A 16,040-nucleotide genomic window follows, 5' to 3' on the forward strand; every position below is an offset into this window, starting at 1 on the left:
CCGCATATTTATATTTTCTATATATTGCTACTGTTGATGTTCTACCCATTTACACCATTTTACCGTATGTGCCAGCATAATTGCATCATGAATTTTAACCACATTTGGGGATCCCAGACCACCCTCCCTTTCTCCTCTAGATATCACTCCAAATGCCACTCTTGCTTTTTTATGGTTCCATATGAATTTAATAAATAATCCATCAAGATCTTCTTATCCACAATAAATGGAATTCATCTAAATACATAGGTTAATTTTGGCAAGATATAGTATTTAATGATGTTTATTCTTGCCATCCACGAAAACATGGACCCTTTCCATTGAGCTAGTTTATTTTTGAAACTGTTTAACAAATGTTTTATAATTACATTAAATATATATACTTAATTCCAAGAAAATCAATTGAGTTATCTATCCATTGAATTTTATAAAGGTGTTTTCAAAATCTCTTTATCCTCTTGTTTAATGTTAGATGTCATTGCTTTGCATTTGCTTAAATTTATTTTATAAAATGAGACTAATGAAAATCTTTGAATTTCTATCATCAGGGCTTTTAAAGATGTAATTGGATCAACCAAAGTTAAAAAAAAATATCGTCCGCAAACAATAAGATCTTGAATCCTCTCAAACCTATAGCCGGGCCATTTATTTTCTCTCACTTTTTGAGCCAAAGGTTCCAAGGATAAGGCGTAGAGCATTGGGGCCAGGAGACAACCCTGTCTCATACACACTCACTAACAGACAGACACACACACTAACAGAGACACACACTAACAAACAGGGCCGCCATCAGGGGGTGACAACCATGACTGTTGTCACGGGCCCGGCGGCCCTGGGGGGCCCGGACTGCTCTGGCAGTCCTGGGCCCCACTTTCCCTTTCTGCACACATAGATAGCGAATATCGCTATCTATGTGTGCAGCCGCGGGCCCCCGGCTCCCTGTTACCGCAGAGGGGGCCCAGGCAGCACACTTCCTGTTCTCCTCTTCTCCTCTCTGCTAATAACTCTCGCGAGACCCGGTTGCCATGGCAACGCTCCGCGGGTCTCGCGAGAGTTATTGGAACAGAGGAGAGAAGAGGCTGTGTGCTGCCTGGGCCCCCTCTGCGGTAACAGGGAAGCCGGAGGCCCCCCCACCGGACCACCAGGGATGGAATCCCCCCTCCCTGGACTCAGGTAAGCAGGGAGGGGGGAGAAACGATTTAATTATTATTATTTTTTTTATTATGTTAAAATGCCCCCTCCTCCCCTCCCCCAGATTGCACACTGACACAACATACACTGACACAACATACACTGACACAACACACACACACTACATACACTGACACAACATACACTGACACAACATACACTGACACAACACACACTGACACAACATACACTGACACAACACACACACACTACATACACTGACACAACATACACTGACACAACATACACTGACACAACATACACACACTACATACACTGACACAACATACACTGACACAACACACACACACTACATACACTGACACAACATACACTGACACAACACACACACTACATACACTGACACAACATACACTGACACAACACACACTAAATACACTGAGACAACATACACTGACACAACACACACACACTACATACACTGACACAACACACACTACATACACTGACACAACATACACTGACACAACACACACAGACACAACATACACTGACACAACATACACTGACACAACATACACTGACACAACACACACACACTACATACACTGACACAACACACACACACTACATACACTGACACAACATACACTGACACAACATACACTGACACAACACACACACACTACATACACTGACACAACACACACACTACATACACTGACACAACGCACACACACTATGTACACTGACACAACACACACACACTACATACACTGACACAACATACACTGACACAACACACACACACTACATACACTGACACAACACACACACACTATATACACTGACACAACACACACTCTGCATACACTAACACAACACACACTCTGCAGACACTAACACAACACACACTCTGCATACACTAATACAAAACACACTGCATACACTAACACACACACTGCATACACTAACACACACACACATACTGCATACACTAACACAACACACACTGCATACACTAATACAACACTCACACTGCATACACTAACACACACAGTGCATACACTAATACAATACACACACTGCATTCACTAATACAACATGCACTCTGCATACACTACACACTCACACTCACCACATCCACTATACTGACACACACTCTGCATTCGCTACACACTAACACACACTCTGCATCCGCTACACACTAACACACTCTCTGCATTCACTACACATTAACACACACTCTGCATTCACTACACATTTACACACACTCTGCATTCACTGCACTAACACACACACTACATTCATTACACTGACACACTCTGCATTCACTACACACTAACACACACTCTGCATTCATTACACACTAACACACACTCTGTATTCACTAAACTATGCACACACTCTGGATTCACTATACTGACACACACTCTGGATTCACTATACTGACACACACTCTGCAGACACTAACACAACACACACTCTGCATACACTGACACAACACACACTGCATACACTAATACAAAGCACACTGCATACACTAACACACACTGCATACACTAACACACACACATACTGCATACACTAACACAACACACACTGCATACACTAATACAACACTCACACTGCATACACTAACACACACAGTGCATACACTAATACAATACACACACTGCATTCACTAATACAACATGCACTCTGCATACACTACACACTCACACTCACCACATCCACTATACTGACACACACTCTGCATTCGCTACACACTAACACACACTCTGCATCCGCTACACACTAACACACTCTCTGCATTCACTACACATTAACACACACTCTGCATTCACTACACATTTACACACACTCTGCATTCACTGCACTAACACACACACTACATTCATTACACTGACACACTCTGCATTCACTACACACTAACACACACTCTGCATTCATTACACACTAACACACACTCTGTATTCACTAAACTATGCACACACTCTGGATTCACTATACTGACACACACTCTGGATTCACTATACTGACACACACTCTGCATTAACTGTACACACAGCATCCACTACACAAACATCCTGTATTCACAGTACACACACTACATCCACCACAAATTGAAACACTCTGCATTCACTATGCACAGACACTGCGTCTAATACACACACTACATCCACTACAGACACTGCATCCACTAAACACATTTCATCTAGTACATACAAACACTACATCCACTACACAAACACACATTAGATCACTGTACACACACTACATCCACTACTCAAACACACTCTGCGTTCACTATACACACTGCATCCGCTACACAAACACACACTCTGCATTCACTGCACAAACAGTATCTAATACACACAAACACTACATCCATTACACACATTCTAATTCACTTCCACTATACACACCACATTCAGTCCCGCATCATTGTCAGCGGACTAGGTAGGGCGTGGGCGGGCCCGGGAGGGACGGGGGGGGGGGGCAGACCTTGTGCTTTGTCAGGGGCCCCAAAATTTCTGATAGCAGCCTTGCTAACAAACATACACACACACTCACTCATACTAACACATTTTTTTAACCCCCCCCCCAGCCTCCTTACCTTTGGGAATGCTGGGGGGGGGGTTCTCGTTCTCCCTGGTGGTCCAGTGGTTGCTGGGCGGGCGGCACGGGCAGGCAGCTGGCGAGGGAGCACTTCCTCTGAGCTGTCTGCTCAGCTCCCTCACGCGCCGCAGAGTGAGGCTGGGAGCCGGAAGATGACGTCATATTCCGACTCCCAGCCTCACTCTGCGGCGCGCGAGGGAGCTGAGCAGACAGCTTAGAGGAAGTGCTCCCTCGCCAGCCGCCCGCCAGCGCCGCCCAGCAGATCGCCCACCCAGACGGCTTGTCAGTTAGCCGCAAGGCTAACAAGGCATTTGCCCTGGGCATTTAGGGGCGGAGTTTTTTGCCGCCCCCTGGAATATGCCACCCAAGGCAAATGCCTTGTTTGCCTCGCGGCTAAAACGCCTGCACACAAACACAGGCAGTCATATACACACACACACACACAGGCAGACAGTCACACACACACAGAGGCAGACAGTCACACACACACAGGCAGACAGTCACACTCACACTGACAATCACACAGTTACCTGTGGAGTTCATTGTGGAGGCAGTGCAGCTCCTGAAGACTGTTTGTTGGGGGAAGCAGGGACTCCTTCCTGCTTCCCCTGCAGCAGTTATCCGGCACTTTTAGCTCCGCCCCCGCCGCACAGGAAGCTCAGCCCCCGCCGCATGGGAAGCTCCACCCCGCCACGATTTTTTTTTTTTTTACATTCCGATCAGCTGTGCGGCCACACGGCGCCCCCTGCTCCATGGCGCTCTGTGCGGCCGCACACCCCTAAGGCCGGCCCTGGATACACACACTGACACCGACCCAGATACACAACATATATAAGAATCAATTTACATATTAGATCCACCCTCCTGTCTCCTTACCTTTTGGGTACAGAAGGGTGACTTCCTTGGGGTCCAGTGGGAGCTGGATGGCCAAGGCTGATAGGAGTCTGAGGAACCAGGCTTCCTCAGTCCCTCTCCCCCACTTCCTCCTCTTCTGTGTGTGCCTCCTACTCCACAGCCAGATACACAGCCCTTTCCTCCTTCTCTTCCTGTGTGTACCTCCTTCTTCCCACAAGGCTCTCTGTTACTTGGGAGGAAGTGATGTGACCTTACTTCCTCCCAGCAGAGCCACAGGGGAACAGAGCCACAGGGGAACAAACATAATTATAGGGGCCCAGTCCTGAGCACCATTAAAGAGCAGGGACCCCTGATTAACTCAGGAGATTTCTCCGGATCCCGGTGGGCTTGTCAGTATCCTGTTTGTGGGCAGCATTTGGATCGGCCCGAGGGGGTAATGGCCTCCCTGCCCCCCGTCCCAGCCCGCCCCCGCAGGTAGACCCAGCTGACCCTGTTGAAAGCCTTTTCGGCATCTAATGACAGGGCCAGCATGGGACCACCCCGAGACTCAATATACTACATTACATTTAGATTTTTTTCTTATGTTGTCTTCCGCTGTTCTTCCTGAGATAAATCCTGTTTGATCAAATTTAATCAGACTAGGTATTATTTTTTTCAACCTATTTGCCCATTTGGCTGAGTAGATCTTGGTGTCCACATTGATTAATGAAATAGGTATGAAGTTCTTAATTAGTGTCCTATCTTTCCCTGGCTTCAAAATTGGAGAAATGTTGGATGCCAACATTTCCATTGGCATTTCCCCCTTCTCCATGATCTCCATAAAGACTTCCATTAGATGATTTCCTAGTTGACTTTCAAAGATTTTATAAAATCCATTTGAGAAGCCATCCGGGCCTGGGGCCTTATTTATTTTCAATTTTTGGATAACTTCTTTAATCCCTTGTGGCGATATCGGATTATTTAAAATTGAATTTTCTTTTTCATTAATTCTAGGTAGTTCAACATTTTTCAGATAATCTATTACCTTGAATCTATATTCGTTTGTATTAAATAAAGAATCTCTACCCAGACTATATAGGTTTTCACAACATTTTTAAAATAACTCCTCAATAACACCACTTCCCCTTGTTCCACAATTTTATTAATCATATTTTTTTATGATTAAAATTTGTCTGCAAATTTGTCTTATTACCTTGAATATACCAAGTTGGTTTTAATTTTAATAAGTTTAAATATAATCTTTCTATATCTTTATTTTCTTTCATTTTTATAAATTTTTTAGCTTGTAGAATCTTTTCATGAATAGATCTTGATGGATTTTCTTTATTTAGGTCTTCTAATTTAATTAATTTTACATGAAGTTGTTGATATTTTTCTATTGCACCTATTTTTATTAATGGCCCCTCATTACTGTCTTAAAGACACACCATAGCATTCCTTTTGATACTTGATCATTTTCTTTTAAACATAACATGACTCAATTTCAATAAGGATTCATTCAATCTCCATTTTTGTTTTGCCACCTTTTTATTTGAGTTTATACTGAATAAAAACTGGTGCATAATCTGACCAGGAAGTAGTAGAGATTTTACAACTTAGATCCTCATCAGAGAGTTTTCTTACCAAAAAAAAAGTCTATATGAGAATAAGAAAGGAAAGGGATTGAGTAAAATGTATAATCTTTCTTCTCTGGGTTTAATGTTCTCCAAACATCTAGAAGGTTATGTCTCATTAGGAAACCTTTGAATCTTTTCGCTCTAGCTCTGTGTTTACTATTTATGTTTTTCCCTTTTTAATTTTTTTTTTATCCAAATCCACATCACTAATTGAATTGAAATCCCCTCCCATTACTAATTTACCTTGTGAGATTTTATTTTCTAGTGTTGTTAGTGCTTCAAAAAATATTATTCAATTATAATTTGGGGCACAAACATTAACAATGGTGAAAAGTTCCTTATTGATTGTACAAACTAAAATGATATACCTCCCTTCTTTATCTATTTCTTTGTGAATTATTTCCAGATAAATTGATTCTCTTATTAAAATTAAAGTGCCCTTACTTTTTTTTCTTATAACAAGATTGAAATTGGTGAGGATATCATCTGTTTTTTTCTGTGTGTGTGTTCATTGTGTTTCCTGTATAAGTGCAATATCTGTCTTATTTTGATGTCTAGTGTCTAGTAATTTTTTCCTCTTTAGTATTGAGTTCAACCCTTGTGCATTAATTGAACAACATTTTACCATCTTCTCATTAACTTCCTCCTCTCCCTTAAAACTACCCCTCTGCCCTTCCTCCTCTGTCTGCAACTCCTACCCAACCATAACCCCTTATTCAAACATTCCACACTCCTTAGTCTTCTGCCACACTCATACCTTCTGTACATAGCTGGATAATCTGTGTCCTCAACCCTAGCTCGGTTAAGGCACCTATCAATCCAAATCCTCTTCAATTAACTTAGCTCCTAATTGAAGCTAGCCAGTAGAGGTATTTGAGCAAGAGATTGGGGATATACTTAGTTCTCCCATTTTTTAAAGATGGGAATAAAGTAATTAAAGAAAAAAGAAGAAAAAATTTGAGTGATCGCTATGAGAGCCTAATTAAAGGTTCGGAGGTCTCTCCATCTGCGTTGACATTTCAGGATTTTTTGTTGATAGTGAAGGGGTCTCCAAACCTTCTGTCTCTTGGGGTCCAGATTTGAGGTTCCATTTTTTTTTAGCAGCTGAAGGCCTTGTTCATTTGAATATTTTACATGTTTTTCTTGTTTATTTCTCAGCAAAATGTTTGCTGGATATACACAAGTTCTTATACTTTTCATTATTGGGGTCTCCAATTTTTTTCTTTGTAAATATAAATATGAAAGCAGATGATTATATCTCTTGGGGCATGCTCTGGTACTTTTTCAGGTTTAAAGGTTCTGTGAGCCATAACCAGAAGAATTCCTTTTTCTCCTATATCTCCTGCTATTTCTTTAAAGAAGTCATATAGGTAGTCCTTAATTTCTTGATTTTTAATATCTTCTTATACTCCTCTTATTCTCAGACTATTTTTCCTGGACCTGTCTTCTAGATCTGCCAATTTCTTCTGAATATCTGTATATTTGCTCTTTAGTGTTTCATATGCATCCTATTGCTGTAAAAAAAAATCACATTTTAAGGATTCTAGATTGTCATGATTTTCTTTAAGTTTTTTATTCAAACTTTTAATTTCCTCCTTCAATTCTTTAGTAGAGGCCAGGAAATCATTCTTTATTGTATCTCTATGATCTTTCAGTAGCTTTATTAGGAATTCTCTGGTAATGGCTTCTTGTTCAAGTGGTAGTGTTATTACTTTTCATATACATTATCAGTTTATTGTAGTATAGTTTAATTGCCTTCTTTAATGCTTTTCTTTGTTTGCTTTGGTGGGGACCTTATTCTTCTCCTATTTGATGTTTTTTCTTCAGGATCCGGGGACGCGTAGTAGGATATAAGGGATTTAGTTTGAATTGTATCCTTCTCCTTTTTGTCCTTATTTTTTTTCCTATTTTTTGTCTCATTACCTTTTTTGAGGCCATTTATTTGTTCTCCTCTTTCTCAGTTTTCTTATTCTTACTTCTATTTTTGCTCTTACTTTTCTGAATCTTCTCTCCCTCCTTAAAATAAGTATTTTATTTTTTTTATTTTTTATTTTGTTTTATTTATTTATTTATTTATTTATTTATTTTACGCTTTATAGAGAGATCACTCCAAATATATATTTAAAAAGAATGCCATTCGGAAGCGCCTCTGGTACGAGGCCCTGGAAGACATTCAGGTTCGGCATAGAGAGAGACTCCCCAGCCAAGGGCAGTGGTTACAAGGACAAGTAGCTCTGCGGATGCTTCTCTTGGGAGAGTAGCCCCTAGAGGAGTGGGTGGCAGAACTGGAGGACCTGGTCTGGAAGGAGCTGTGGCTTGACGAGGCTTACCAAGCATTAGAGTAGTACGCAGCCCGGCGTGACCAGTGGATGGCTGAAGATAGTGAGCCAGAGGGTAAGGACTATAATGACCCTGGCCTGTTGTGGGAGGCCTTTGAGGAGGACATTGATTTTGGAAGTCCGGCAGAGTTTCGGCTCTGGGACATCCACAGTACCAGGGAAGTCCTGATGGAGCTTCATAGAGCTAATGACCTGGGGCCAGACCTGATCCATCTGGCCATCATGGAATGGAAGCTGGAGCAGGATTACCGACGCCTGTTCAGCTCGGTTCAGCGGCAGTGTATCCTGCAGGAAGAGGAGACTACCATTCCCTCTCCCTAACCACAGTTGGAGTTACAGGGAGTGGAGACAACCGGTCTCACTCCCTAGCGGCAGTGTACCTTGCAGGGAGTGGAGACAACCGGTCTCACTCCCCAGTGGCAGTGTATCATGTAGGGAGAGGAGACCACCAGTCCCTCTCCTCAACCACAGCTGGAGTTACAGGGAGTGGAGAGAACCAGTCTCACTCCCCAGCGGCTGTGTACCTTGCAGGGAGCGGAGACAGCCGGTCTTACACCCAGCGGCAGTGTATACTGCAGGGAGTGGAGACAACCGGTCTCACTCCCCAGTGGCAGAGTACATCACTGGGAGTGGAGACAACCCCAGCAGCAGTGTACCTTGTAGGGAGAGAAGACAACCGGTCCCTCTCCCCAACCACAGCTGGAGTTACAGGGAGTAGACAACCAGTCTTACTCCCCAGCGGCCAGTGGCGTACACACAACCCATGGGGCCCCGGTGCGAAAACTGATCCGTGGGCCCCCCCGCGCGCGCGCTTACTCTGTGCGGGCTGGGGCCGCAACACATGGCGGCGGGCACCTGGTCGCAGGGCTGCGACCCCTGCGACCACGTTATGTACGCCAGTGCATGCATAAACACATACACTTAAAGGACCACTACAGACACCCAGATCACATCAGCTCAATGAAGTGGTCTGGGTGCCAGGTCTCTCTAGTTTTAACCCTGCAGCTGAAAACATAGCAGTTTCAGAGAAACTGCTATGTTTCACTGAGGGTTAATCCAGCCTCTAGAGACTGTCTCATTGACAGCCGCTAGAGGATTTTCTGCGATTCTCACTGTGAAAATCACAGTGAGAAGACGCTGAACGTCCATAGGAAAGCATTGAGTAATGCTTTCCTATGGGCGGTTTGAATGCGCGCGTGGCTCTTGCCACGCATGCACATTCGGAGCCGAGAGGCGGATCGGGGCGGAGAGATCCCCAGCGCCAAGGGAGTCCGGCGCTGGAGAAAGGTAAGTGCTTAAGACACACACGCACACATTAACTGACAGACACACACTCAGTGACAGACATACATACACACTCACTAACAGACGCTCTAACACTAACACGCACACTCTAACACACACACACTAACACTAACACACACACACTCTAATACTAACACACACACACTCTAACACTAAGACACACACACTCACTAACACACACACTCACACTCACTAACATACACTCACACTAACACACACACTAACACTAACACACACTCTAACACTAAGACACACACACTCTAACACTAACACACACACACTCTAACACACGCTCACACACACACACTCTAACACACGCTCACACACACACTCTAACACACACACACACTCTAACACTAACACACTCCAACACTAACACACACACACTCACTAACATACACTCACACTAACACACTCACACACACTAACACACACACACTCACTAACATACACTCACACTAACACACTCACACACACTAACACACACACACTCACTAACATACACTCACACACACACTCACACACACTAACACACACACACTCACTAACATACACTCACACACACACTAACACACACACACTCACTAACATGCACTCACACACACACTAACACACACACTAACACACACTTACTAACATACACTCAGACACACACTAACACACTCAGACACACACTAACACACTCACTCACACACTAACACACACTCACACACTAACACACACTCACTCACACACTAACACACACTCACTAACACACACTCACTAACATACACTCACACTAAGATACACTCACACTAACACACACTCACTAACATACACTCACACACACACTAACACACACACTCACACTAACTAACATACACTAACACACTCACACACACACTAACACACACTCACTAACTAACATACACTAACACACTCACTAACATACACTCAAGTTTTTTTTTTTAATCCCCCCCAGCCTCCTTACCTGTGGGAGAGCTGAGGGGATTCCCTGGGGTCCAGTGGTGTCCAGCTGGCTGGTCCTGCGGGCGCGCGAGGGAGCACTCACCCCTGCGTGCTTCCTCTTCAGCTCCCTCGCGCGCCGCGTACTGATACTGGAGCCGGAAGATGACGTCATCTTCCGGCTCCGGTTTCAGTACGGTGCGCGAGGGAGCTGAAGAGGGAGCACGCAGGGGAGAGTGCTCCCTCGCGCGCCCGCCAGCCTGGTGACAGCAGGGCCAGCCTTGGGGGGCCCGGAGGTGGCCGGCTCTTGGGCCCCCCAGGAGAAGAGGCTGGCCCTGTGGGTACATACCTGGGTCGCAGGGCGGCCGGGCCCCCTGGTGGGCCGGGCCCGGTCGCAGCCGCGACCCCTGCGACCCCGGTATGTACGCCACTGCCAGCGGCAGTGTATTCTGCAGGAAGAGGAGACAACCAGTCCCTCTCCCCAACCACAGCTGGACTTACAGGGAATGGAGACAACCAGTATCACTCCCAAGCAGCAGTGTATCCAGCAGGGAGTGGAGATAACCAGTCTCACTCTCCAGCTACAGTGTATCCTGCAGGGAGACGAGACAACTGGTCCCTCTCCACAACAGCAGCAAGCATCACTGGGAGTGGAGACAACCAGTCCCTCTCCCCAACAGCAGCAAGCATCTCTGGGAGTGAAGACAACCGGTCTCACTCCCCAGGGGCAGCAGGCATCACTGCGAGTGGAGACAACCGGTCTTATTCCCCAGCAGCAGTGCCTGGTATCTGGAGGTGCCAGGAATGACGGAGACTACACTCACTACAAAGTGTACCAGGACAGAGCATCGCATGGGAGGCTACCAGGTTAAATAGTTTGTTTTGGGCGGGCTTCTCGACTAACTCAGATACAGACCGGCAGCAAGTCTGGTACCTGGTTAGTCTTCCCTTGAGGGGGAGATGTGTGGCAAAGATGTCTCTGCCACAAGCTCTTCGAGGAGCCTGCTGGCTAGCCTCCTGCCCAAGGAATATGGGCCATGTAAAAGACATTTTAAAAGACTTGGTTTGTGTGGTTTCCCTTTATTGCTCGGGAACCGAACAATCTTACGAACTGTGGATGACCTCTGGGCTTGTTAACCCCCTATTGACCTTCCCTGACACCTCCATCATCATTTTCACACTATGGATTCTAAGTGCATAAACACGTGGGAAATTAGTTGGAGGCCATCTTGTTCGCACAAACGCAGGCAGCAGGGTTTGTTTGTCGAGTGCATGGAACTAAAAACGGACACTCTAACTCGCGAACACGGCTGAACTTTGATGAACGCCTGCTTTGTTGCTATTCATATCAGGAGCATGCCATTCAGTAGGATTGTTTGCATGAACTAGGTGAACAATCGCTACCTAGGAGCCAGAGGTTCGGTTTGGTATTTTGTTTGGTTTTGGACTCCCAAAATTTACCAACCGCTACTACTTTTCTTATGGAACTTTTTTGGGCAGAAGCCACATGTGCAGTCGGTCAAAAGTTGACTTCCATGGAAAATCCAAACCACTGAACAGAGTGATTTTTGGATATGATGGTCACTCAGATCAGGGCTACCCAGGGATGTGACTCTTGAGGAGTTTCCATGGATTTTGGAGGTACTTTTGGGGTGTTGTGACGTTGTGTGTTTTTCTGTACCTGGAGATAATTGAGTTTGTACAGTTCCTGACTCAATTATCTCTCAGGCACAGGGGAGGAGTTTTCTGTATGTGTAAATTCTGAAGCTTTGTCTGCATTAAATAGATTTACTCAAAGCATGAAGTCTCGGCTAATGTGTGGGGGGAATGCTATAACAGCTATAATTACTACTATTCAGCTATACTTTGTGGGAGAGCTTTGACCACTGGGAGCTGGATCCAGGACCCTCGTCCAGGGTGGGAAGCGACGGTGAGACCTCAGCCAAGCTGCAGCGGCTAGGGGCTGAAAGTGCTTATGGTGTCCCGGCGATAGCTAGGAAGCATGTTTGCGCGACGTACCTAGTTGGGGTACCAGGCAGTCCGCCACAGCAATTAACCCAGTAAAGGAGGAGACTATATTTAAAAAAGAGGAAAAACTACCACAACAAGAGGACATAGTCTTAAATTAGAGGGGCAATGGTTTAAAAATAATTTCAGGAAGTATTACTTTGCAGAGAGGCTAGTGGACTCATGGAATAGCCTTCCAGCTGAAGTGGTAGAGGTTAACACAGTGAGGAAGTTTAAGCATGCATGGGATAGGCATAAGGCTATCCTAGACTTAAGATAAGGCCAGGGACTAATTTTCTTTAGAGGTATCAGTAAAATGTTAAATTTGAAATCAATATCCAAATTCATTATTTGTTTAACCCTTGAAGGAATACTATAGTCACCAGAATAACTACAGCTTATTATGTTTGTTCTGGTGAGTATAATCATTCCTTCAGGTTTTTTGAAGTAAACAATGTCTTTTCAGAGAAAGTGCAGTGTTTGCATTACAGCCTAGTGATAACTCCACTGGTCACTCCTCAGATGGCTACTAGAGGTGCTTCAAATACACCAATGCAAACAAACATTACATACAAACACAACCCTGAATTCAAACTTCAAAATTATATACAAACCCCTTACTGCACACAAATGGACACCCGCATTTAAAAGCCATCACTACTTACAAACATACCATTGCATTAAAATGCAAACTCTTCACACAAATACATAATTGCATTCCAAAGGCTGCAGTAATTACAAATACATCCATACAAGTACACACATACTCCATACAAAAACATGCTTACATTCAAACACACAGACACGGCTCACAAATACAACCTTGCAAGGATGGATAAACGATAGTTTCCCAGCTGGCATAGGATTGTGAGAGTTGTACAACAAATGGGGATTTACCTTTTGGCCACCCTTGCGCTAGAAGGGGACCCCGAAAAAGTTCTTGCACCAGGGCCCTATATTCATTAGGTCCGCCACTGCCAGCCCAGGAATGAAAAGTACACACATCATGGCATACCATTTGCAAAAGCAGATAACCCCGTGTATTCAAAGTGGGGTATGTCCAGTCTTTTTAGTAGCCACAAACCTTGACCTAAGTTAGTGTTCTTATATGTTTTTTGCATTTTTCACAAAAAAATGACTGACTATCACCGATGATATCATCTTCATTAAACATTTTACTGCTCTAAAATGTGTGTTCAGAGATGTCTCATAAGTACACCAGCACCCTCCAACTACCCAGACAGTCCCCCTGCAGGCAGTGCTTTAAACTGCCAATCCAGTCATGTGAACGTGATGTTATCGCAATCACATGGCCCGGAACGTCTGGATCGGTTGCAGGGGGTTGTCAGGCAGTCCTCCTGATTGTGATCACTGCTGAAGGTAAGTATTCAGGCTCCCGGGGAGGCTAGACCATTACACCTTACTTTTCAGGATGGCATAGTATGCCGTAATGGCGTTATGAGGTTAACTTATTGTTTCTAAACTAAACATTTTCATGTAAAACCCAAGGTCATTTGTATAACCCCTCCTACCTATTGGTTCAATGAAGCACATTAAGTATCTTTTTTTTTCTATTAACAGGGCCCCATTTTCAGGAGCAGTTGCAGTGGAAGGTTACAGATGACTGCCATGTTATTATAACATGCAAGGTACAATTGGTATTAGGAGCAAATAATACAGGCTTGAGACCTGGGATTGAATAATTATATGTGAATACATAGGAATTTGAATCCTAATCTATGTTAAGCAATGCTTATCATTTCAACTCCACTGAGGATTCTAATTTTGCCTAAAATTTTGCATAAAATGCTATTCATACGGTAAAATAATAAACTGATCAGCATAGGAAACAATGTAAATATGTCCCATATCATCATGCTGGAGTTAATATTGTGTGCATATTAAGGGGTTCTAGAGATTTAAAAATCCACAAGACAGAAGGTCTAGTTATTTCTGAATGTCCCTAGAACTCACAGATGGCATTATTATCCTATAACACATGCTTGACCATGTACCTTTTATATAAAATGTTTCTTTAAAGAATGTATTATTTAAAATCCTGGAAGTTGACAGTTAATTCTTAAAGAGTTAACCATGTTTGATCCATACAGATAAAATTGTATTTTACTGTTTTAAGATTATTATTTTTTGTACAGGTGAAAAATATCACTAAAGAAACAACTCTTAAGTGGTCATTAGATAAAAAGACACTTTCTAATGGGCAATATGATGGTCAGAGTGGGGATGGAAAACTTGTGATTGAGAAGGTAAGTTTCACAGAACCATAAACACTGCTTTATCTCTTTTGTGTATTTCACTTGCACAAAATAAAGTTATAATAAAAAAAAGGTATGTTTAACCTGTAGTCAGCCAATGTGCTGAAATAGTTACTATAAAATGTACTATCAGCTTTAAAGAGCATTTACTAAAGTGAGAGTTCATAGTAAATTTCAAAATTAAGGCCAGGGTTGCTGAACTGAAAGCACAGCCCGTTAAGCTAGTTAGACCTTAAATGTGAAATTCACTTTGAACTCACCCTGACTTTAGTAAATAACCCTGTCACTATTAAATTAGTAAATGACTACAATTGCTAAGCACAACAAAAGTAGTCATTATTTGTTAATTTTTATTTATTTATTTTGCATTTGTTGCACTTTATTAGTACATGATTCCCATAGTGTAATATGCATGCATCAGTCCTGATGCAATATCCAATAAAGGATCATGAGATGTAATGAGTATATAAGGATTTATACTTTACTTAGATTATGAGAATGTGTATGTTGCTTTTGTGTGTAAGGGTGTACTTGAAAGGCTGGGCTACATTGACTCTCACAGAGGACACCCTCTTCCTGAACTTTGATAGCCACTTGAATACTAGTATCCTAGTAGCCCAAGCTGTATGTCCCATGACCTTCAACCAAATATGTATAGGTCAACACTAAATGAATATAATGGAAACTGGCCAACAACAGCTATATGGCTATTTACTGGTTACCTTAGATGAACACATACACTAACAATAATATTCACAGTGATAATTGGACATTGAAAATATAGGTGCAAATAATTGTTATCATGTCTAGCCTGGGATGCATAGAGCCATGGGTTAAAGCCTTTCTTATATTAATAAACAAAAGTGTTGTTGTTTTTTTTGTTTTGTTTTTTAAATGTTATGCTTAATGCATTTTACCATTGT

General features: G+C 43.2%; 1 protein-coding gene across 1 annotated transcript in view; it reads left to right on the forward strand.

Annotated features, from left to right (window-relative positions):
* MYOM3 (myomesin 3) overlaps window positions 1-16,040 on the forward strand; it is a 152,250-nt gene that overhangs the window by 109,110 nt on the left and 27,100 nt on the right. The window contains exons 28-29 of the mRNA XM_063456551.1: window positions 14,423-14,490; window positions 14,998-15,108. Coding sequence (XP_063312621.1) covers window positions 14,423-14,490; window positions 14,998-15,108 — 179 coding nt within the window. The remainder of the gene's footprint in view (window positions 1-14,422; window positions 14,491-14,997; window positions 15,109-16,040) is intronic.

Source organism: Pelobates fuscus, chromosome 1 (assembly GCF_036172605.1).
Source record: "Pelobates fuscus isolate aPelFus1 chromosome 1, aPelFus1.pri, whole genome shotgun sequence".
Taxonomy (NCBI): domain Eukaryota; kingdom Metazoa; phylum Chordata; class Amphibia; order Anura; family Pelobatidae; genus Pelobates; species Pelobates fuscus.